The sequence below is a fragment of the Orcinus orca genome, chromosome 3, assembly GCF_937001465.1.
Source record: "Orcinus orca chromosome 3, mOrcOrc1.1, whole genome shotgun sequence".
Taxonomy (NCBI): Eukaryota; Metazoa; Chordata; class Mammalia; order Artiodactyla; family Delphinidae; genus Orcinus; species Orcinus orca.
In genome coordinates this window covers 39,016,390-39,040,679 of record NC_064561.1, presented here as the reverse complement: position 1 = coordinate 39,040,679, position 24,290 = coordinate 39,016,390, and the positions used below count along the sequence as shown (strand labels likewise).

Below are 24,290 nucleotides of genomic sequence, written 5' to 3'. Positions count from 1 at the left end.
AAACTCTTTCAGGTTTTTGGCAGAATTTAGTTCCTTGTGGTTGTAGCAGTGAGGTTCCCATTTCCTGGAAATGTGACCCCTCCATATTTAAGCCAGCAATGGCAGGTCAAACCCTTCTCATTCTTCAAAAGTCTGTGACTTCTCCCTCTAGTGCCATCTTTTTGACTTTTAAGGGCTCATGTGATTACACTTGTTCCACCTGGATAATTTGGGATAATCTCATCGTAGCCACAGGTGCTAAGGACTAGGGCATGGACATCTTGGGGGAGGCATTATTTTGCCTATCACAGATGCCCACCTTCAAATCTAGGTTCTGTGTCCCTCCCTTTTGCTCCAGTGGCAGGCACTGCTGGTTGCCTCATGAATAACTATTTCCCACTCTCAGCTACTTTCCTGCTATCAGAGCCTGCCTCTCACTTTAGAGGGTGAAAATGCCAGGTTTTTGCTTTCCCAGACTCTCTTTTAGGTAGGGCATGTGCACATCTGCCGGAGGACTCTGGGAAAGATGTCTTCTCTGATTAAAAAAAAAAACTTAGAGGAGAATGGCCTTTCTGATCTTCAGCCATGGTACTATGAGGACATGATGTTGGGGGCTGCAGAAGCCATCTCGAGGGGCACACATGAGGACAAAAGCCAGCACACTGGAGCTAGTGGAGAAGAGAGTTGAGAGGAGTCAGAGTTCTTGATGACATCATTGAATTACTGAGTTACATCCCACCACAACTTACCTCCAGGCTTTTTCTTAGGTTGCCCTAATTGTTTGTTATTGCTCAAGCCACTTTTTAGTGGCTCAAGCCACTTTTTAGTTGACCTGCCCACCTTGCTCATGTACTCTCTCCTGCACCTATGTACCTGGCACAGTAAACACCTAGCAATTATTGGCTGAATGAATGAATGAGTGAAAGCTCTCCCTCTCCTTCAATTTCCTCTACTCCAAGTACTCTCACTATGACAAGGGCTGCCATGTATGGTTGGGCAGGCTGTGTCCTGCACAAGGGTCCCTGGTCTAGGGGGCAAATAAGGGCTGAAATCTAGCCTGTTCTCCACTTGGTAAGCCAGCAACCTGGCATGGGGCCATGCCTGCCCAGGGGAAAGGACACTTTTTTTCTTATTAGCGGTAAGGTACTCTAGGCTAGTAGCAGTACTGTGGCAGCCTAAATTCTGACTTTTCTTTTCTGATAGGGTGCATGCCCTTGCCATTTGTTTTCCACTCACCCAAGGAGTGAAGCAGAGGATCCTCTTTGGGTCCTGAACACCATGTTCCAATGAGCGCAGTGACTATTTTGAGAAACTGATTAGTACTAAAGTGCTTGTGGAGCTCCTAGGTTTTAATGTGCAGCCCTTCTCTGGCAATAGGCTGGTCATTTTAACACCAGTCTTCTGGAAATTATAACTTAATATAACAGGAACTGCCAAAATGGGAGTCAGGAGACCCAAATTCAAGCGTCAGCTCTGGCATTAATCAGGCTCTGAGTGCTTGGGTAAGGCAGCAACATTCTCTGGCTTTCAGTTTCCTTACCTATAAAACTAGAGGTTCTGGGCTTCCCTGGTGGCGCAGTGGTTGAGAGTCTGCCTGCCGATGTAGGGGACACGGGTTCGTGCCCCGGTCCGGGAAGATCCCACATGCTGCGGAGCAGCTGGGCCCGTGAGCCATGGCCGCTGAGCCTGCGCGTCCGGAGCCTGTGTTCTGCAATGGAAGAGGCCACAACAGTGAGAGGCCCGTGTAACACACACACACACACACACACACACACACACACACACACACACACACACACACACACACACACACACACACACACCTAGAGGTTCTCAAACTGTGTCCTGCAGACTTTAGGGATGTTGAGGTGCCACCCCAGGGCTCTCAATGGTGAATAGGGAGGTGGGACTGAGTGGGTGGGAAACTTCAGTCAGAGCAGTTCTGCTTTTGTTTGCTTTACATGTAGGACTTTATAAAAAATTAATTTTTAATTATGCAGGAAATCTACTAATATATCCTTCCGGTAAGGAATTAGAACATTGTAGACACAATTAAAGCCCCTTTGGTACCCATCCTCCCCAGTCCCCTTGTATGTTGGAAATTCATTTAAGATTTCCATTTGAACAAAGGGATCCTGGCTCAAACAAGTTAGAGAACCACTGGTCTGGTTAGCCTCTAAGGACCCCAAAAGTGCAAAAAAGGGGGATTTCAGAGAAAAGGGCAAGCCACTGCTGGAGAATGTTCCACAAGGTTGAGTGGAAACCCATGCAATGGTTTGCTGAAATGCAGTGTTGCTCTGGGTGCTGTAATTTGGGGGCAATGTCACTGCTGTGTACTGGCAGTGTACCCAGGAGAGGGCTGGTGGGTGGGAGGACATAGATTTATGAGTTAGAATGGAAAGGCTTGTGTACATGTCCCAAACCTGCCCTCATTTCCATGGCGAGGGAAGATGAGGTGGCATTAGGACTGCTTCTTTTGGGCCTGACTTCAGAAAAACAGCAAAAGCAACTAACATTTGTTGTATACTTGCTGGGTGCTGGGTGCTCCGAGCCTGGTCTCAGGTAGCCCTCACAGCATCCCTGGGAGGTGATGGCACTGCCAGCATACTTGTTTTAGAGGTGAGGACACTGAGGCAGAAAGAGGTTAAGGAATTGCCTAGGGGCACATCACTGGTTAGTAGGGTGTGGGGACTTGAGCCCAGGGCCAGATGCACCCCACCCCTACCACTCTGCGCTACTACGTCCAGGCACTGCCTGCTGCCATCTTAACTCCATCCCACCTGTTTGAGTGCTGGGTGTAGGAAGGGCAGAGCTGACTGGACACTGTGGTTTGTCTAAGATTTATCCCCCTGACTTTCCCTCTCCCTCAAACTCCAGGGCCATGGGCAGAATGCTCAGTTCCCTGGAGCTCCCCTCGCTCAGGTTAGCAAGCAGCCAGGGAAGACGCCAGGTGGGCTCGAGTGAGGGGCAGTGGAGAGCCGGTTTGTGCTCCTTATGAAAGGAGATGGGAGATTAGCAAGAAGCTGCAGAGCCCTGCGGCCCATCCTGCACGGGCCCCCACCAGGTGAGAGGATGAGCACGACTGCAGGCCCCGGGATCCAGGCCTGTGTGGAGGAAAGTGCAAATCAATTCTGCTTCCTGCAGAAGGAGGCTTTTCAGTATGCGTACCTGGTCTCCTCCCGCTTTGGCCCGAATGCTGATTTTATTTTTGCATTTTATGAGCTTGAGAGAGGGAATTCATTTCCTTGGTATAATATGAGCCTCTGGAGTAATCTTGTCCAAATATATTTTGCTCACAGATTCTGTCCTGGAAGAGGGGCCGTACTGAAATGAAATGGAAAGAGATGATTAAGACCTGATTTATAGGTAAGGTGAATTGGAAGATTTAAGCCAAATTATTGCATCCAGGAAGGTGAGAGGGAATGACAGCCTCTTCCTAGGAGCTGGAAACCTTTATAAAAAGAAATATTTAGGGTGCACGTACTCTTATGCCAGCCAGGCTATATTTTAATATATTCCACCATGTTTGTCCCCTTTTTCTCTCTCTCTAGACTGTACAATCCCCGAAGGCAAGACTGGGTTCATTGCATCTTGGGCAATTTTATTTATAAGAAAGGGATTCTACACTGCAGAGGCTTTTTAATCTCAAGGGACTGAGCTGTCTCTTTCTTCCCCCTTGGCTGATTAATACTGCCTCCATCCCAACCTAGTTCTTAGAGGCATTGGGGCCTCCTAACAATGATTCCTCCATCTCCCCACCCTCCAAAAGCACAGGGTCTAGAGTTATGCTTCTTCCAGGTGATAAGTAGTATGGTAAGAATATTAACACCAAGCTTTTATTGAGTACTTCCATGGATCAGGTATTTTTAAAAAACTAATTTATTTATTTGTTTTTATTTTTGGCTCTGTAGGGTTTTCGTTGCTGTGCTCAGGCTCTTTCTAGTTGCGGCGAGCAGGGGCTACTCTTCCTTGCGGTGTGCATGGTGTGCATGCTTCTCATTTTCGTGGCTTCTCTTGTTGCAGAGCACGGGCTCTAGGCGCACGGGCTTCAGTAGCTGTGGCTCGCGGGCTCTAGAGCGCAGGCTCAGTAGTTGTGGCGCACGGGCTTAGTTGCTTCACGGCATGTGGGATCTTCCAGGACCAGGGCTGGAACCTGTGTCCCCTGCACTGGCAGGTGGATTCTTAACCACTGCGCCACCAGGGAAGCCCTGGATCAGGTATTTTTCTAAGCATTTTCTAAGTGTTATTTCATTTAATCCTCACAACTACCCTGTTAGATAGGGACTGTTATTATCCCATTTTACACATGAGGAAACTGGGGGCTTGGGTTGCTCAAAATCACAGAGCTAGTCAGTGGAAATAGCTACCATTTTCTGGGTACTTACTATGGACCAGGAATTGTGCCAATCACATTAAACCGGTGATCTCATTTCATAGTGCTCTTAACACTCAGGAAGTGGCCTCCAGTGCTTAGAATTTAAAGCTTAAGCCTTTGGAAACCACGTGGGGGCAAGGTCTTTTTCACTCCTGTATCCAGAAAGTAGAGGATGGTGCCAGGGGCAGAGTGATGAACAATGTTTGTGGAGTGAATGAAGGAACAGCAAAGGTGTCTGTCCTATGGGAGCTACTTGCCCAGACCACCCCTCAACACACACACACCAACACATGTGAATCCTCCTGACACTCAGGTTGCCCTTGCAGCAGGCTTCCTGACCGTGGCTACCTCTCTGCAGGCAGGTAGGGTATCACCAGGACCCAATCTGGCATCGTTGGAAATCAAGTACTCCAGGCCTTCCCCAAGGTCGCACCAGCTGTAAGGGGCAGAACCAGATTTTCTGATGTCAGTCCCTTCCTGTGCTGGCCTGGCTCCTTTTTCTGACTTGGCCAACAGCCTCTCATAGATGAGGATCTGAATGTTTAGGAGGATGTCTTTATTCAATTTTCAGTTTATTCATTTTCTATTTTAAAAACAGAGAGTCGTTGTTTAATGGGTACAGAGTCTGGGAAGAAGAGTAAGTTCTGGAGATGGATGGTGGTGGTGGTTGTACAACAATGTGGCTGTACTTAATATCACTGAGCTCTACACCTAAAAATGGTTAAAATGGTAAATTTTATGTTGTGTGTATTTTACCACAATTAAAAAAACACAAATATGGGTCTGCTTTTCTAACACAACAAGACGGCTGGGGTAGGTACTCACAGGGGTTGGTTCAGTTCCTTGATGATATCACTAGGGTCCCAGAGTCTTTTTATCTTTCCTGTCTTAGCATGATGGCTTCTATCCTGGGTGCAAGGCATCCTCTGAGACTTCTTAAATTTCATCTGCTGAAGAGAGGAAGAAGGAGGGGAAGGGTGATGTAAGCCATAGCTCTGTCTTTTAACAGAAAAACCCCCAGAAGAATTTTCTTACATCTCATGAGCCAGAACTGGGTCTCATGACCTTGCTGGGCAGCAAGAGCAACTGGAAAAGTGATTACTTAGCTTCCCAACCTTTGAGCTGAGGAGGGACATCAGGGAAGAAGGCAGTTGGGAGTGAGAACTGATTGTGTCCAGTGACCTGCCGAAGGTTACATGGTCACATAGCAGGGCTGGGTAGGCCCAGGGCCCAGGCTCCCGGTGCCCCGTCCTGAGCTCTTTTGCTAGGACATTTGATGCATTTGTAGTGGCTAGTTTCCCAGTAGAAAGGACTGTCCTGGAGAATATTTTTCAAAGAGAAAAACTCTGCATTGCTTACATGTAACTGAAATTAATCAACTGCTAAGAGGCTGTGTTAGGAAAGCACTGGGCATTGGTGGAGCCAGGGCACCTGAGCGGTGCCCCAGGCTTGCCAGAAGTTTTGGGAAATGTCCCCAGGTCTCTGTGCTTATGAAATGCGATTATGTTTTTCTTGTTTACTGTTGTTCATTAAGTGCCCAGTAAGCATTTTGGTATCTCTAGATGAAAGGCCCTTAGAAGAATGCATACTTGTTACTAACCACCCATGTGCTATCAAGTGTGGGTTTACTAACACAAGATGATATGTTTCAAATGTTGGATTAGAATGATAGAAATTTTACACTATCCCTCCAGGCCAGGAGTAGAGTGCAATAAGGGGTCCAGGTGACACTTAAAATAAGGAATGTAAACAAACATCCCTATTATAATTACCTTGCCATTGCAAGGAAGCCAGATGTGTGCACTTGGCTTTTGAAGATAGCAGAGAATGGACACCATTCTCTCTGATCCCACCACTTGTTCTTTTCGTGGCCAGGGCCTGCCAGTTCCGAGGAACTGGCAGGCCCTGGCCATCCTTTGAGCCCAAAGTGGGCACCTCCCCTTCTCTGTCGAGTCTTCCTGGGTGACTCCAGGTTATACTGATCCTTCTTCATTTTTACCCCAGGGCACCATATACACCATGTACACTGAATATTTTCACATTTCGTGGTATTGAAGTTAACTTTTCATCCCAGTCTTATAGGCTTTGCCAGGAGTGGGCACTGTTTCGGGGTGGCAAACCCAAAGTGTTTTGGAACTCCTCAACCCCAGGGCCTAGCCATTGGCCAGACAGATGGCAAACCCTCCATAAACACTGGAGTTGGACCTATGGGATGGGCTGCCCATGGCTCTATCAGGTGGGAAATTTGTTTCATGATGCTTTGGAAACCAGTAGAGTTGATTCCAGGTTAGAAGGTGACAGAAGCAAGAGTATCCAACCCCTGAATGGGCATAATGCAGTTTAGTGCCCTTGCAGAGTCCCCCGTGGTCAGATCACAGGGACATTTCCTGAGCTTGGCAAGACACTGACTTTCCTATAAAGGGAAAGGGCCCATTGTGCAAAACCAGAAATGAAATTGCTTCATGGTGGGGCAGTCCTGTGGGGAAGTCCTTACCTTCATGGTAAGGGAAAAATAACACAGCCCTGGTAAGCGTGGGAACAGGATACCCAGTCAACTGAGAAAGCCCAAAATATTATTGCAAAGAAGAGTTATATTTTTATTCACCATCAGAATATAAAAATAAATAAGTAAACAGAAAATAAATGGAATCATTTTACAAAAAGCACATTCATTACTTAAAAGTAGCATTTTAATGGCTCGGAACTTTCTAGTCATATCCGCTTGTCGTGTTCCCTCATGCTAACAAGTAAGAGATTCATGGCTGTTTTCTCCGCATCTGTCTGCTTCTTTGTGTGCCTATTAAGGAACAACTGGCAATTCTGACAATTTTGTCCTTAGCTATAACTACACTTGTCTTCTCTCTTGAATCATAAGATCTTTTTACTTTCCAGACACTTACGATATCTCCACGTCATTCTCCTTCGTCTTACAGATAGAAGGGGGCAGGGGCTGTCAGGAAGGGTGAAGCTGAATTTCAATTCCAATCATCATTTTTAGCTCTTTCTAATTTCAGGCATCCAAAGACTAAACTTGTTTAGAGGTGCAAACAGCTCTGAATTATCACCACTACTTCAAGGAAGTCTTCATGGACACGGGAACTAATATCTGCTCTCCAGGACCTCCTCAAAGAGTTTGTATCTCTATGTCTATTTAACTATCTCTTGTGTTCTAATCCATTACAAATATATTATGGCGCTGGCATCAGAACACTGTGTTCTTACTGGTTGCCATAAAACTGATGCACTTGCAGCCTCGATTGAAAAGTTGTCAGTATAAATAACACATAAATTCACATTTTGCATAATAGGGCCCATTCCTTATAAATCAGGTCATGAGTATATGAAACATATATCTTGGCACACAAATGTTAAATAACAGTAAAAATTAATAAATACATAAATTACTTAAATAGGTAAATAACATAAAAGTCAGCTGTGACCTGCTAGCTGTAAACTGTATAAATAAATTAGCTGATTGTTTCGGTGGGCATTTAGCATTTAAATATAAAAATACAGCAAAGATATCTTTATAATCGTAAAAAAAAAAAAAAAGCAAATTGGTAGAAAATATCTTTAGGGGGAGGTCCTGTTCCATTGCACCTTTTAAAAATTTAGCATAATGTCTTCCACTTTTCTTCCAAAGTTTCATCCTGAGGTTAAAACCTGAAAAAGAATGGCGAGTGTCTACGAGGATTTGAAATTCAGTAGCAAACCCTTCTTATTTCACACAACACATTATCTGGGGCAGTTGGATTTTGGGGGTTCCTCGTCAGAAGGGTCCAGCCCTTTCTTATGTGGCCTAGGATTTTGCTGATACCATGCTTACCAGAGGCTATCTTGAGAGTTTTCTTTTCTTTTCTTTCTTTTTTTTTTTTTTGGCCGTGCATTGAGGCATGTGGGATCTTAGTTCCCCAACCAGGGATCGAACCCGTACCCCCTACATTGGGAGCGCGGAGTCTTAACCGTTGGACCACCAGGGAAGTCTCGAGAGTTTTCTTATTTATTTATTTATTTTTTTGTGGTACGCGGGCCTCTCACTGCTGCGGCCTCTCCCGTTGCGGAGCACAGGCTCCGGACGCGCAGGCTCCGGACGCGCAGGCTCAGCGGCCATGGCTCACGGGCCCAGCCCCTCCGCGGCATGTGGGATCTTCCCGGACTGGGGCACGAACCCGTGTCCCCTGCATCGGCAGGTGGACTCTCAACCACTGCGCCACCAGGGAAGCCCTCGAGAGTTTTCTTAAAAGAATATCTGATCATGTCATTTCCTTTCTTAAAGCCCTTCAGTGGCCCCCAGTGGTCTCCAGATAAGATTCTAATTCCTGGAAACAGCTTGCAGGATACCTATGCTCTGACTCTTGGCTACTTCTCTCTCCCACTGCCTTCCCTTCCGGAAGGGCAGGACCTGTGCCTGCTTTCTTTACTGCAGTGTCCCTGTGCCCAGCATACTGCTTGGAATACTATGGGCATCAATAAGTATCTGTTAATGAACAAATGTATGTTTCTGCCTCTGGTGACTGCGTGTTGGGCATCCCACCCCCTCTTTCCTGTCCCACACAGCCCCCACCATTGTCCTGCACCTGGGTACAACTGAGTGTGCAGGGCTGGGCTGGGCTTCGCAGGCTTGCTCACCTAACTGCAGGATACAGATGCCCATTCGCTCCAGTATGAGCTGTAGTAGCGGTCCCGGGCTTGCACGCGGATGTTGGCATTTTTGTGGCACGTGACCTTGGCTGAGGTTTTGTCCGTGAAGAGTTTATCTTTCTGCAAAGGAGAGGGAAATTTTTGGCAACGCAATCACAAGGTGGGCTGGGCATATTTTGGCAAAGTACAATCTCCCAAAACAGCCACACCTTGGTCTCAGGGCACCACACTCGCAGTTCATAGGGGTGTGTGTAGAACTTGTGCCACCTACTGACAGCAGCTCTGAACACAGATGCGGCTTTTCTACTTTATAAGTCCAAAGCCCTGAGGGAGAAATTGTTTGGTCCAGTTTTCATCTTTCTAGCACAGTTGCCTTGCATGAAGGCCCCATGTGCACACACCGCAGTACTAGGTCAGTGGTGGGACTGAGACAGATTTGCTGTCCCCTGGATATTCTGAAATTCCATATCCTGATCCTTTTATCAGAATAAAATCTGTGTTCAAGCCCAGGCATTGCTATTTATTAGCTATGTGGACACAGGAGAATATCTTAGACTCTCTGTTTCTCAATTCCTCATTTGTAAGAGAGGGATAATAATACTTACTCCCTCATAGAGTTGTAAAAGTTAAAGTAGCAAGGTATTTAACCATGCAGAAAGTGCTCTATAAATACTACCTATTAATAATATAGATCTTATATTGGGAAGTACATATCAAGATTTTAAATAATTTTTAGGTAAAATCTACTCCAGAATAGCCCTTCCCTTCCACAAAAAAATTCTCAGGGAGTACCTGAATCACTGAATTTCTACCACGTGCTAAACACTGTGCCGAATAAGGCCTTTGTTTAGTGATTTCTAAAACTGGCCCAAGGAGTCTCAGGCTCTATAAGAGGGCCTCTAGAACCTTGGGATTATGATGCTCAGGCAAGAAAGTTTGAAAGCCATTGTCTTAGCCAACATTCTGTTCAATAAGATAATTTCACAATATATGGAACAGCCGGGAATTATCTATTTTGGATGAGACACAGCATGAATGTTCTATCACCCATTATATTTGTCAATTTGAAACATTTTTAGGCTCCTAGAGCCCAGATTTCCTATATCAGGACCAATTCTGAGAGCAAGATAATGTTCAACCATACTGGTGGCAGTAGGGTGTTAGGTGCATGGCCTTTGTGTCCTGGTTGTGCCACTTTCTAGCTGGGTGACCTTGGGCAAGTCACTTAACTTCTCTGAGCTTCAAAATCTTCACTAGTGAAGTGGTATGAGTAACACTGCCTGCCTTTCTAGGGTTACTGTGAGAATTAAGTGAGATACGCAGGGAAAACCCTTAGCACTGTTTCAGGCACATAGAAAGTGCCAAATAAACATTCGCTGCTATTATCATCATTAATCTCCTTGATGTGGGCCTACATAAACCTGACTACAGAATAGACAGCACCTGAATCACATCTTACCCTTTCTCTCTTGTTCTTGCCCTGGACCTGAACACAAAATGTCAGGGAGAAGTAGGAATGTGGGGTGCTCCAGGTGTCAGGGTACTCCCAGCTGACCTCCACATGCTGGGAATTCTTTAATGGCTTCAGCTGCAGGTTCTTGGGTGGGTCTGGTTTGACTGTGGAAGAGAGAGAAACACCCTTTATTTTGCTAATGGGGCTTTGGGGTAACATAGTTCTGGCTTCTGGTCCCCCTTTCGCCTTTGACCAGCTCTGAGTCCATATCATAGTTACTTAACTTCTCTGAGCACCTGGTTGGCAGACGTGAGACACCCCTGCGGCTGGCGCTCACGCTGGTGCCTGTACAAGGCAGCCGTCACCAACTGCTGCCTCCTCTATCGCTGAACCTGAGAGAGGCTCAGAATCCTTCTCATCCCTGCGCAGTCACAGGGGCCCTGGTGGTGGAACCACCTCTGCGTGGTGCTCAGAGGAAAGTTCTTAGAGACAAGACACTCACGTCTGGGCTTGCAGTGAAGGACCACCCTCTCTGTAATCAATCCCCCTCTGCACCAAACTCGGAATTAGGCTGAGCCTCTTGCTGGGGACCACATGAGAGATTTTCCACTTAGTGCTCTTTCTTTAGCCCTTTCGTGGAATCTGACACCGACTTGTTCTGTGGCAGTTACAGCCAAATTGTCTCTATGCTCGGTCACTCATTCATTCAATAAAAAGCCCCCATTATGTGACAGCCACTGGACTGTGCATGGAAAGCACAACAGTGAGTGTCAGAAAGACTCTGTCCTCGAGTAGTGTACATTTTTCTAGGAGGGGAGGGGGAGGGGAGAGAGTCCATGGAATGGGCTTGGGCTCTCTGGATCTAGCACCTCTCCACACAAAGACCAAGACTCCTAGCAGATACTCCACAAATATTCTTTCCTCTTCTCAACACAGTGGCATTTTCTTTCCTTTAGGACTCAGCTAAATGCCACCTCCTCATAGAGACCTTCCTTGGTACCCTATGTGAACAAGACCCCACCCTCTCCTTTCCACCAAAGGCAATCTCCCCACAAATGCTAGAGCAGCTTCTGTGATTCTATCACTTTTTATTTCATGATGCATGTTCACTGGATAAATGGTAAAGGAAATGACAAATGGCAAAAATCTCCATCTTCCAACTGAAAAAACAGACATCCATTTTGGAGGGGTTTATATTCCAATAAAGAAATCTCTTTTTCAAATGCTACAGAAAGATTGGTTGGGAATAATTGCAGTTAGTAGGGGAAGCTCTGGTTCTGCATATGAATGTTATGCTTGAGGGGCTGCTCTTGAATTCATCATGGAAGGGGCCTGAGCAGCAGAATAGAAGTGTAGCCAAGAGCCTGCTTTTTCTAGCGGGGCAGATCCAGGTCTGAATTGCTATGTGTGAGTTCTGGGGCAAGTTGTTTAACCTAGCTAGGACTCAATTTCCTCTTCCTTAAAATGCAGACAATTGTATCTACATTATAATTATTTTTCGGGGCGGGATGCAGAGTAAAAGAGAGAATGCGTATAAACCCCTAGCCCCAGTGCATGGAGCATTGTTAACATGTGATGAACCGGCATCTATCTTTATTAAGCACATATAATCAAGCAAACTCACTGATGTCCCTGATGAAGAAGCTGCTGGTGTAGTTTTCATACTTGAGCTTATGAACAGCTTCCACCACGACCTCAATGGGCAGGCTCTCCTCGGCTGCTGGGCAGGCGCTGCCCTCCTGACACCCCACTGTGTACTTCTTATACTCCCTGTGGTCCACTCTGACCCTCTCTGCTGAGAGCGTCGCTGCTCCACACGTCACCCCTCGGGGGTCAGAGGAGCTGAAATCAAAGACAGATATTATCCTGTGTCACATGATTGCAGGCACGTCCCTAGCTGTTGTAACCAGACAGCTGTCTGAGGACAAAATTTCTCCAACTGGTTTGATTTCTCTCAAGGGGGTAAGAAGCTGCCCTCCCCATGAGAACAAGCGTTGCTTTGAGAGGTAATAATTGGGTTGGCCAGAAAGTTCGTTCAGGTTTTTCCATAAGATCTTACAGAAAAACCCTAATGAACTTTTTGGCCAACCCAATACAAATGTTTGCCTCTGGCTTAAATGAATCTGAAAACTTTTAGATCCAAAGCTCCTGGTTAAATCTCCTTATTAAAATTTTTAACTCATTTTCTGGATTTTAATGACAAAATCAATACATACCAATTTTAAAAAATTAAAAAGATAAAGATGGTGTATAAATGAAATGTGTATGTCTCTTTTAACCCTAATCCCCTTTTTAACCCTAATGTCACTCCTTAGATATAAATACTATTCCTGGCTTGTTGTAGCCCTCCAGACATTATTCTGTGAATATTCAAAGCAATCATATATCCACATGTATCAATATATATGCATACACACATATTTATCTATATATACACACATAGATTTTATTTTTATGAAATAATATCAAATTATATATATATATATATATATATAAAACTTGGTGTACATAATTCTGCAACCATCTTTCCCCCTTCTGAACATATTATGGGGGGTGCTCCATGACAGACCACATGGATTGGGTTATTCACTTTGAGGACTGCACATTACGCTGGGGTATAATGTACCACACTTTACTTAACATTTGCCCTGCTGATCACCAAGAACACCACAATGAACTCTTGCATCTATGTCTCTCTGCACTTGTATAAGCATTTCTTTAGTAAGCATTTTCATGTTAAAGATAGAATAGTAAGACCCCAAAGGTTAATTTACTCAGTTAAATAGTGGCCAGGTCAGGATGATCACCTAGGGTTTACTCTGTTATCCTACACTGTTTGGGAACTTTGATGAGAGGGAAGGAAGTCACACAGAGGGTTAATGTAGGTTCTGTATTAAGGGAATTGGTTTCTTGGGGTAAGCCCAGCTGCATAGGACAAACAGTGAACTTCAGATTGGTGGTGTCAGCAGAGGAAAAAGGAATTGAAGTGGCCCTGGGAAAATTTCTAGAGGCCTCACAGAGTTTTGGAGTCAGCCTCAGGGCTTGCAAGATCTATGCCTAGAGCTCTTGTTTCTATTTTCGACTGGAGGTGCAATTTCGGCAAGTCCTTCACAGCTTCAATTTCCCCTTTTATCACCGCCATCCCCACCCCTGCCGTGGTGCTATGAGCCTTAATGAGGCATTGCCAGGCAATTTGGATGAGTGGGTTCAAACACAGCAGAGGCTCTTCCCAGGCCCCAATAATATCCTGTTCTAATGCATACATTTGTTCAGGCAATTAGCTTAAATCTCCATGTTCTTTCCCTAATTTAGGCAAGGGTGTGTGTGTGTGGATGGGGGGTTAAAAATATAGGATTGGCTTTATTTTCTCCCTTATCATTAACTGATGGGCCATTGCTAGGTTGCCCTTATTTTCTTATTGAGAAAGTTCTAGCAAAATGCTGAGAAACCCGAGTGGTTTCACTTACCCTGTGCTGCTTTGGACACTGAATTTCAAATCAGTACTGATTGCTGTCAGCCACCAGCAGGTGAAATGTCCGGAATAATTCTTTGCCTCACATTTTATAAAGCTCTTATTTTTGGGCTCTGGATTTGAAAAGAACAAGAATTCAATATTTAGGGGTTTTCTTTCTTTTAAATTGCAAAGATTTTTATTGCGATGAATCACAGGCCACCAAATGGTACAAGAGTGAAGATCTTCCATTTATTTCCTTGGAAAATCTGCTGTTCCCCAGGCAGACAGTCAGTGAGGACTGGGAATGTCCCAATAGGATGCTGATTCTGTATGCCACACACCCAACATATCGGAGGGGGGTATTAATATTTTTCAAGGCTATCAGCCCAGTGCTGAGTTACACACTATGCACATTAACTAACTCCCATTAGCCATCCAATAATATCACTGTTATTTAAAAAGAACCTCAGGAAAAGCATCTAGACTTCCCATGAAACTCTCTCAACAGGAGATTTTGATGGTTGATAACCCAAAGTGTACAGCAAAGGAAAATGTAGGTTTCGGGTGGTTTCAGTAAGACACTTGGTATTACTTCATTAACTATACTAACCATGTCTTGCCTTTTAAATTTTTAATTTTTTTATCTCTTATGGAGCAAAAGAGAAAATTGATGCTACCCAAGGGAATGGAATTACCTTTCTGGTCCTTTAAGATATCAGTGGACCAGATTCCATCTTCCTTTTTGTGAAGCAGCAGGAGCGAATGGCTCAGAACCTCGCCTCCTTTGTGACAGGTGTACTGCCCAGCATCTCCAAACTCTTTGATTTGGATGGTCAAGGTTTTGCCAGAACCCAAGACCTCATCACTCTGGTCTGAGGTCCAGGTGATGCCATCTTCTTCAGGGGTATCGCAGGTGAGAACCACCATTTCTCCAGGGGCGTCAGGATACCAATCCAATTCTACAACATAAACTGGAGAGCACAGGGATTGGAGAACCAGACTGTGATTTTTGGATTACTCGGTATCTGGATGGCTAAAGCAGCACAACCTTGCTCATAACAGCAAATGCTTGGTAAGATGATCTCAGGTTTTTGGGCACCACTTGAGTTCAAGGTTGTGGAAGAGAGAAGCAGAGTTTAATAGCTGCCATAAGCTCATTAACTGCCAGGCTGCCATGAATAATTAACCTCTGATTAGCTGGCAGATGAGGAAAACCTTGATATACTGAAAAATGCAAACAGCACAATATTCTTTCCCGAAGGCCTGGTGGATGTAAGAAACTTCCAGCACAGTTCACATTCAGAGAGAATAAGTGTTGAGAAAGACTGACCAGGACTGAGATCCTGTCCCCAATAGCTGGCTGGGGAATTTGGAGAAAGATACGTAATTACCATGAGCCTCAGTTTCTTTGTCTGTAAAATGACAATAATAATAGTATCTGCCTTGTAGGTTTGGCTGTGAGGATTAAATGAAAAAAGCGTGTAAAACACTTAGCACAGAAACTATCACTCAGCATTGGTTGTTATTGTTATTCACACACCAAAGGTCAGACAACTGCATGAGAAAATGCCTTCCAATTTTCCACGGGGATTGAAGGATTTATTTCCAACTGCGTGAAACTCACCAATGGAGATTTTCATTCTCTCTGTGTTTTTAAAAGCTATTTTACCTTCTTAGAGGCAGTTCAGTAGATCTTAATCTTCCCATTTTATAGAGAAGGGTACTGAGACCAAGAGGTGAAGCAAGGTTACATCAAGTGAGAAGCACAAGAGTTATATCTCAGAACTTCTGTCTCTGCAGCTTTGCATTGGATCTTTTTTTTGGCTGCACCGTGCAGCATGCAGGATCTTAGTTCCCTGACCAGGGATCGAACCCCGGCCCTTGCTAGTGAGAGTGCAGAGTCCTAACCACTGGACCACCAGGGAATTCCCTGCATTGAACCTTTAATACCAGTATCTAAACTGGCACTTGAGGAATGGCCTAATATAGTATTTCAAAGAGTATTTCACATGAAATCTTCATTCATTCATTCATGCATCAATTATTAATTAAATAGAATTGTTTAATGCAGTACTTCTCAAAGCATGATCATCCAACTACTACCAGCAGCACGTGAGACTCTGTTAGCATTGCAAATTCTCAGTCGCTGAATCAAGAACTTTGAGACGGGCCCAGTGACCTGTTTTTAACCTCTCCAGAAGATTCTGAAACCCACTCTAGTTTGAGAGCCACAGCGGTGAAAAGCCTGGATGTTGGAACCACACAGGTCTGAGTTAGGATTCAGCTCTGTCTCTTACACTGGCCTGTGGCCTTGGGCAAGGCATTCAATTACTCTAAGCTTCAGGGTCATTATCTTTAAAATAAGCAACATATTAGTACTTGATCCAGAAGGTGGAGATGTGGATCACATAAGCTAATTTATATAAGAGCTTGACACTGCCCTTAAATGAGCTGTAACTGCTGGCTCTTGTGATTGGCGTCCAAATGTAAAGCTGTTGTGTAATATAAACTTCCCACTTGACATCAAAGGGCTTTAAAACTACTGAATGGGTAACAGAGACAAGAGGTAAAAAGCATCTGGGCCCCAACTCTTGGAAAATGGTCAGCTGTGCTGACATAAAACCATGTGGCACCTTTGGCTTTCTCTGGTTTCTCTGTGTCCCACTGGTGACTGACCAGCAAGGCTATTTTCCTGTCACAACTAAGATTCAGAAGCCGAAGACCCTTGCCCAAGGGCAGGGGAAACAGCTGCAGGCGGCAGCCTGATGAGGCACATCTAGAACCTAATGCTTAGCTGCATCTCATCTTGTCTCCAAAGCTGCACGCCCTCTCAGTGTTTCTCACATTGACTTTCTGGAATTTCTGTGGTTTACTAAATCAGAAGTAACTAAGGGTGTACTATGAAAGGGCCAAAGCTCCTGAGCTCACTAAAAATCCCAGGGTTGGAAGGAATCTGGCATAATCATCTGGCTCAGGGCTTTGTCCTTATTCAAGGGAGGGTCTAAAACACTCAGAACCTCCTGGGGCAGAGCAGGGATGGCTGGACTGTCATCTTCCAGAAATTCTTAAGAATGGAGGAAGAGCCCCAAATTTCTTTCAGGGACCCAGTTTAGTGTTGTATTCTCCTCACTATTGAAAGATCATTTCTCATCATCAGCTGCAATGTCTTCATTTTAAATGTATGCCTATTTCCTCTTGCTCAGCTGTCCAAGGACAGAGGAAACGATTGCTCATGTCATTCTGGTAAAACCTTCTTCAAATACTTAAGTTCATAAGCGTTGAAGTGAGACAGAATTGGGATCAAGTTCCTGTTCTACCCTTACCAGGTATGTGAAATTGGGTAAGTTAGTTAATCTCTGTGGCCTCTATTTTTAATATCTGTAAAATGGGGTACACACAGTCCCTATCTCTTATGGTTGTGGTGAGAATTAAATGAGATGCTGGCCTCAATAAATATCAACTATTATTATTATTTTATTATTAAAGACAGTAATTGCCAACATTATTATGTTGGCTTCAATGAGAAATATCTGAGCGTCTTTCAGGAACAACTAACAATCAGTTAATACATACTTACCGTGTGTGAGATACTAGAAGGATAGAGGGAGCACCTTATTCTAATAATACCTATCTATTATTCTACTAATAATTTTTATTGATCACTGGGAAAGTCAACAGGTTCTCCTGAATCACCAGAGACATTATTTTAAATAACCAAAACAATAATACTAATTAACATTTACTATCACTTCATTATCTGTTGAGTTGTCTTCTGCATTCACTAGTACATTTAATAATCTATGCAGTAGATATCACTTCGTAATCCTCAGTTTACAGTCGAGGGAACTCAGGCTCAGAGGTGACCCAGCTCAAGGTCACATAACCAATAAGTGGCAGAATCAGCCTTGAACCCAAGTCAGTGTGGGTCTAAATTCCATGCTTTCCCCAAAGTGCTTGGTCAGAGGTAAGTCATCTCGGTGCCAACTGAGGGGGTAATATTGCGTGGTGGAGTGGAAGATGTTAGAACATAGTTCTTATACTTTTCTAATCTTTCACTTTGGAATCTTAATCATATGATACAGCTGGTTTTTAGTAATACTGACAAAATCCATATCTCTTTTCCCACCATAGTCCATAAAAATCTTCTTCTCTGGCATCTAACATGAAAGCCAAACAGTATAGATACCCTCAAGCCATACAATAATAGATACCCTCAAAGGTAGAACAAGGACATAGGGCCCGTGTTATCCCAGAGTGATGGCTTTCACTAGGAAGACCCAAGGCCCGCCCATTTCAGTCTGATTTCCCAGCAGGGGCTGCCTGACAGTCCTGTCTTAGATCCTGGGGCCTTCACAGAGAATCAGGAAAGGCTGGTTACCATTTTTCTCCAGTTCCCATATAGCCATGATGGGAGATGCCAGCAAAACCAGGGAAAACCAGGAGACAACCAACTGCTGAGGGTACATCTGCAGGAGGGGGAGAAACAGAGGAGGAGACAGAGGAAAAGAGAAAGAAGAGGAGGGATAAGAGAAGAGAGAATGTCAGTAGTTATGCAATCACCTTTGGAAACCATATTCACATTCTATGTACATTGTCTTTAATCTTTATCTTCCTCTTTCTTCTCTACACTGTCAGGTTAATACTCAGTGAATTCCAGGAGCCCTCTGCCAGTCTCTGGGTAAGAACATCTCCAAATAGAGAAGCGCAGACGATCTGCAGCTGAAAGACCTTATGGCCAGCTATCTGATATGATGCTCTTATTTTTAAGATGAGAAACCTAAGGCTCAGAGAAGGAATGTGACTTGTCTAGATCAACATTCAGTCATTATTTACTTGGTACTTCCTGTGTAAAGGGCACTGAGCTAGAGCAGCTGAGAGTGAAAAATGATTTTTACCTGGACCCCGACTTCTAGGAGCAAATACTTTCATTCAACAAATATTTCTTAAGTCAGTGTGTTAAATGCCTACCCTCCAGTAGGGGAGATGAGCTACATACCCGTATTACAGCAGCACAAGGCAGTATGTGCGGTGACACCCAGGACTAAAGGACTTGGGTTGGGGGGCATAGGGAGTAATACTGAAGTGATCTTTCAAGTTCTGGCAGTGAGTCCAGCCCTTGTTGGTGAGGTTTCCTTTCTCTCCCTGCTTAAGACTGTAACTGTTCCAAACACAAAGATTATTTCCTCCCACATAAGGTAACCAGTAGTTCTCAAACTTGAGCATATGTCAGAATAACCTGGAAGCCTTGCTAAAGCACAGATTGCTGGCCCCCATTCCCACCCTGACCCTAGAATGTCTGATTCAGCAGGTCTGGTGGGGCCTGAGAGTCTGCATTCCTGTACGTTTCCAGGGGAAGCTGATATTGCTGGTCTGAGGACTACTTTTTCAGATCCATTGGTTTAATCCATGTTCAAGGTTCAGAGCCCCTTCTTTGGAAGAAGACCATAGAATATTGATATATTCAACATGAAAATGAAATGCATACTTTTGTGCTAAATCAGTTTCACTTATAATGAAACTCAGTCTAGATTAGTATCCAGCGTTTATGAAAATCTTCAGACTGACAATTACACCCCACCTGTGAATTAGGTGGAGATGATTATTATTTATTTTCAGTCTGATTCACCTCCTTCCATCTTGGAGAACACTGACGTTCTGTAGGAACATGGTTTCAGAAACCACTGGGCTATATGAAGAACAAGAATCTTTTCACAGTTTTCTGTGAAATACCTTAAAAATAAGCACCCCTTGGTTGGGGTAACAGAATATTGACAAATCATGGCTTTGTCAGAACTGCTGCTAATCCTAGGGGAACTTTGCCACGTATTTTATTCCCTTATATCATAAAGGTTGTGAGTGGCAGAGTCAGGAGCAGAAGTCAGGCCTTCCTGTACACTCTTGTCAGCACTCTTGTCACTGCAGCACGCAACTTTCAAGGGCACATCTATCAATTTAGTCCAAGTTATGACTGTAGCAAAGTTCTAGTTGCCATGGAGCACCAGTTAGTACATTTGTAGGCTTGGAGTCCAGCAGCATGGACTTGAATTCTGGTTGCACCACTCATTAGTTGTGTGAGATCGGCCAAATTACTCTCTGAGCCTCAGTCTCCTCATCTACAAAATGGGTATAATACCCATCTCAAAGGGTTGTTGGGAGAATGCAATGAGATGACATATTATAGAAGCCAACCAAATGTGTTAGCTTGTACCCAGCAGAAGAGATAAAGGAAAAATTTGATTTCTCTCTGTGTTGTCTGTGATGGATAAACAAAAAAGTCATGCCTGGCTGTAGGGAAATGCCCACAGAGGTACTGCAATTGCACAGGCCTATACAACTCAGATGTCAGCACTCTGGGAATGGAAATGGTAGAGATTCCGGGCACCTCCTGGTGAATCCTTTATGCTCTCTTAACACTGGGATTTTCCCTTTGGCTAAGTGCCCAGCACTTCCCCTCTGGGCCTCAGATGCATCTGAGAATTTCAGGTGAACAACACTTTAGGGTCAAGGGAGCCCTGGTGATGGTTCTAAGAAACAGCTCCCATTTTTGTATCACCTACATTTTAAACCACAGGACACTGGCAGAAGGTAGAGATGGTGGTGGGTCACTTTCTTAATCAAACCCAGGGGAAACCAAAAAGGGGCAGCATGCAGTTACCCTGCTGTTTTCTAGATCATCTGATACCAAGTGCTTGGATTCCGGTTTGACCACTCACTAATCATATGATAATGGCCAAATTACTTTCTAAGCCTCAGTCTCCTCAGCTGTAAAATGGACATAATACCCATCTCAAAGGGTTGTTTGGTTGTATCCCACAGATCACATTTTCTCGGCCTGCTAAATTTGAGAGATTTAAGGATTAAACGTTTTAAAATGTAATTTCATAGGTTTTATAAACTCTTGAAACCCTTGTATGAGGGACGCAGGGACCCCAGGTCCTGTGGTATGTTAAGGCTCCCTAACTCTGGTGCCACCATGGGCATGCCAGTGACACTTGACTAGGCATCTCTTTTTTAAGTTTTATTTTGTTCATTTCTTTTTAATTAGAAAAGAGAATTATTATTTAAAAATAAAAAGACATAGTCACAGAAGGCTTGTGTAGCATATGCAAAGGGTCCCATTTCTAGAGACAGGCAGCGCTGTGTTGGCATCCCAGCTCTGCCACTTGTTAGGTGTGTGACTCTGGACAAGTCACTTGACTCTTGACAAGTCTTTGAGCCTCATACTCTTAATCTGTAAAATGGGAACCCTGCTGTGATGAAGAGGTAATGAAAGAATTCACATAAAGTATCCAGCATGGTGCCCTGATGAAGTCAGGACTCCTGGCTGTTTCCTCTCAAAGCCCCATTCCTCCTTTGACAGCGCTTACATAACACAATTGCAATCATATAGTTACTTCTTTCATGTTTGTCTTCCCCACCACACTGAGCTCTCTGATGGCAGTGATCATGTCTGTCTTATTCCACACTATGTCCCTGGAGTCTAGCAGGGAGAGTCTAGCTCAGAGGGATTTCATTAATTATTAGAAGAATGAATGGACAGAAATAGTAAAATTTCAGACTCCAGTAAAATGAACTCTAAGAGGCTGCCCAAATTCTTTCTAATACCTTGAAATTCCTTATTTGAAAAAAGTGGGCCATCAGCTCAGGTTTAGTAATCTCTTTGTTAAAATGATATTTTAAACTGATCATTATTTTTATTTATTTTTTTTTTTGCGGTACGCGGGCCTCTCACTGTTGTGGCCTCTCCCGTTGCGGAGCACAGGCTCCGGACGCGCAGGCCCAGCGGCCATGGCTCACGGGCCCAGCCGCTCCGCGGCATGTGGGATCTTTCCGGACCGGGGCACGAACCCGTGTCCCCTGCACCGGCAGGCGGACTCTCAACCACTGCGCCACCAGGGAAGCCCTGATCATTATTTTTTTAACCTGAAAATTATTGCACACGATTTACCTAGGCAACTATAAGACACAGTAAAGATTATCTTTTATTTTTCCTTCTCACAGATTTTAAACTTCAGAAAGTAGTTTTAAACATTGGTGTTGCTTTCCATTTTTTAAGTGATTAGTTAATCCAAAAGATCTGGATAACTTAACTGTCAATCCAGTTGACTGTCACAAGCCCACGACAAATATGGGACCAACTATGCTTATAACATTCAATTATGAGGTATAAGAATGAATTCATTTACTTATTGGATTCATTATTACTTACTGAATAAAAGGCTTTTAAAAAGTTTACAATAATAAGGGAAGCACCACTCACTTTATACAATCCTTTAACTTATGAGCATTAATATTGAGGAACACACTTTTATATACATACCACTTTAAAACAAGACAAACCTTTCTATAAAATGTGCATTTGTTCACAGACCTTAATATACAATTATTATTAGTTGACTTTTAAAATGAATACTTTGTATATTAATCCCCAAAGCACTGACTTTTCACTAGTGTCCCAGCAGGTAAGTCACCAGGAATGCTTCTAGGAATTCACCCACTCCACAATGCCTGGTACAGGGGTAGCACATGAATGGTGTCTACCCTTGGACAGCCTGTGGGCCTGTGGAAGGGGTGGCAGGGCTTGGGCAAGTGCTTACCTTGCTTCTGGTCAGGCTGCAGTGTTCCCTGGGTCTGAAACCGTTTGTTTCTTCTGCTGCTGCTGCTACTATTGGAGCTTATATACCCTACTCCTACCAAGCTTTCTGATGGAAACTTAAACTAGAAACTGACTTGTTCCAAGTTGCAACACTGAAAACAACTCTCACAACCTTCTGGGGAATTTCAAGAAGTTCCTTTTTTTTTTTCTCTGTGTGTATCAATAAGGCAGAGGGAACACAGGCATCAAAATCCCAGGTAATGAACTAAGAGGAAATGACTTTTGGGTGGGGAAAAAGGAAGGAGATGGGATGGTCACTTCTTTGGGTTGACATCATGGCCAAGGTGGTTAGAGACAGTAACAGGCAGCCTCCCTGGGCTCCACAGACTAGAGGAGAAAGAAGGCCAAGGAGAGGTCACACAGGAGGATGAGTTCAGGACAGGATCCAGCAGTTGTATGCTAGAGGGTCCAAAAGCAAAATCTATGGTTCTCCTGAGGTTAAAGAGGATGAGATGAAGTGCAAAAGATTTAGTATGTCCGGAGCATCCTCCCCCCACATTACTCCCGTAACATCTGGATTTCAGAAACACACTTTTACCATCCCTTGTGCTTCATGCGCCACACACACACATGCACATTCATACAGACACAGCCTTCGGAAGATGATAAATGTGTGTATTACTAATAACATTCAAATCTGTAGGAATACTGCCTATGCTCATAGGTACTCACTCATAGATGGATGGGAGCAGAAAGTGAAATATCCACAGGCATATATACAACTGATGCCACACTCAAGGCACACCACTTTGGGCACCCAGACTATATCTTCACACTCATTTTCACACAAATCTATGTCCCTAGGAGCTCTACACAGATGCACAGAGTTAGCAGAACTATCTAGAAATTTCCAGCTGAATTTGACATTGCTAAGAGGAGTGCAAAGGCGTACACCGGCGTTAGACACCCCGACACCCATCTGCACACGAACAGGAACATTAACACGAACACCTACACCAAGTACTACAGGCAGAAAGATGCGGGCCGTACTCAAATACGTACGCTGCCGACAGAGGGCGCTGCAGCGAGGCGGTCCCCGCGTGGCGACCCGGGTCCGGGAGCGCGCCCTCTGGTGACTTCTCCATCCCGGCCTTTGGTCCCAGCGGCGGGGGAAGTTCCTGGGACCGGCCGGGTTTAAGGTGGGTGCAGATTTCCGCACTAACTTTCCTCGCAGTCTCAGTCGGGGAAAACGGGGAACCCGGGCGAGAGCGGCGGAGCTTCCCAGCTGCACACTTCCTCCCTCCCGCCATTTGTCCGGGCCGTGGGAGGGCGGGGGCCCGCTTAGCTGGCAGTCCCACTGGTTATCCGGCCTTGAGCTCTGGCTTGGGCGGAGACGTTACCTCCAGCTCAGAGGGCCTTCTCCTGTCTCCTCTGCCCTCTAGGCTTGAAGGGGGAACGGAAGTTCTTCTCAAGTTAAACAACAAAGCAAATGTCATATATCTAAGATATTTGATTATGTGAACAAAGTAGGTTGCATTGCATGTTGGTGGTATGATCCTGTGTGTGTGTGTGTGTGTGTGTGTGTGTGTGTGTGTGTGTGAGTGAGAGTGTGTGAGAGAGAGAGAGAGAGAGAGCGCGCGCGCGTGAGCGAGCAAGCGCATGCGCTTTTTACAGTGGGCGTCCCTGAGGAGTATAGCTAGGAGGTGATGGGACCTTTTCACAGTTTGACTTTTTGTTGTTGCTGTTGTTGTTATATGATACACAGACTATTAAATATGTATCAAAATATGTA

At 44.5% G+C, this 24,290-nt stretch overlaps 2 protein-coding genes across 24 annotated transcripts in view; one reads left to right on the top strand and one right to left on the bottom strand.

Moving 5' to 3' along the window:
• Positions 1 to 7,472: 7,472 nt before the first annotated feature.
• IL12B (interleukin 12B) lies at positions 7,473 to 23,666 on the bottom strand. Of its 2 annotated transcripts, none has more exons than XM_033415674.2 (8): positions 23,561 to 23,666; positions 18,281 to 18,368; positions 14,598 to 14,873; positions 13,916 to 14,033; positions 12,073 to 12,290; positions 10,455 to 10,612; positions 8,984 to 9,115; positions 7,473 to 8,017 (listed from the first exon to the last, which is right to left on the bottom strand). In XM_033415674.2, the coding sequence occupies exons 2-7, from the start codon at positions 18,366 to 18,368 to the stop codon at positions 8,984 to 8,986; spliced, it is 990 nt and encodes a 329-aa protein (XP_033271565.1). In that variant the 5' UTR covers positions 23,561 to 23,666; the 3' UTR covers positions 7,473 to 8,017. The 2 variants fall into 2 exon arrangements, with proteins under 2 accessions (XP_033271565.1, XP_004285293.1); XM_004285245.3 differs by lacking the exon at positions 23,561 to 23,666 and adding an exon at positions 22,500 to 22,621.
• The window catches only part of ADRA1B (adrenoceptor alpha 1B), a 633,734-nt gene continuing 624,139 nt past the window's right edge, over positions 14,696 to 24,290 (top strand). For 20 of the 22 annotated variants that reach the window (XM_049708460.1, XM_049708476.1, XM_049708468.1 and 17 more), the window contains exon 1: positions 14,834 to 17,228. The gene's annotated coding sequence lies outside the window, so the exon portion shown is untranslated. The other 2 variants (XM_049708459.1, XM_049708466.1) reach the window with 2 other exon arrangements.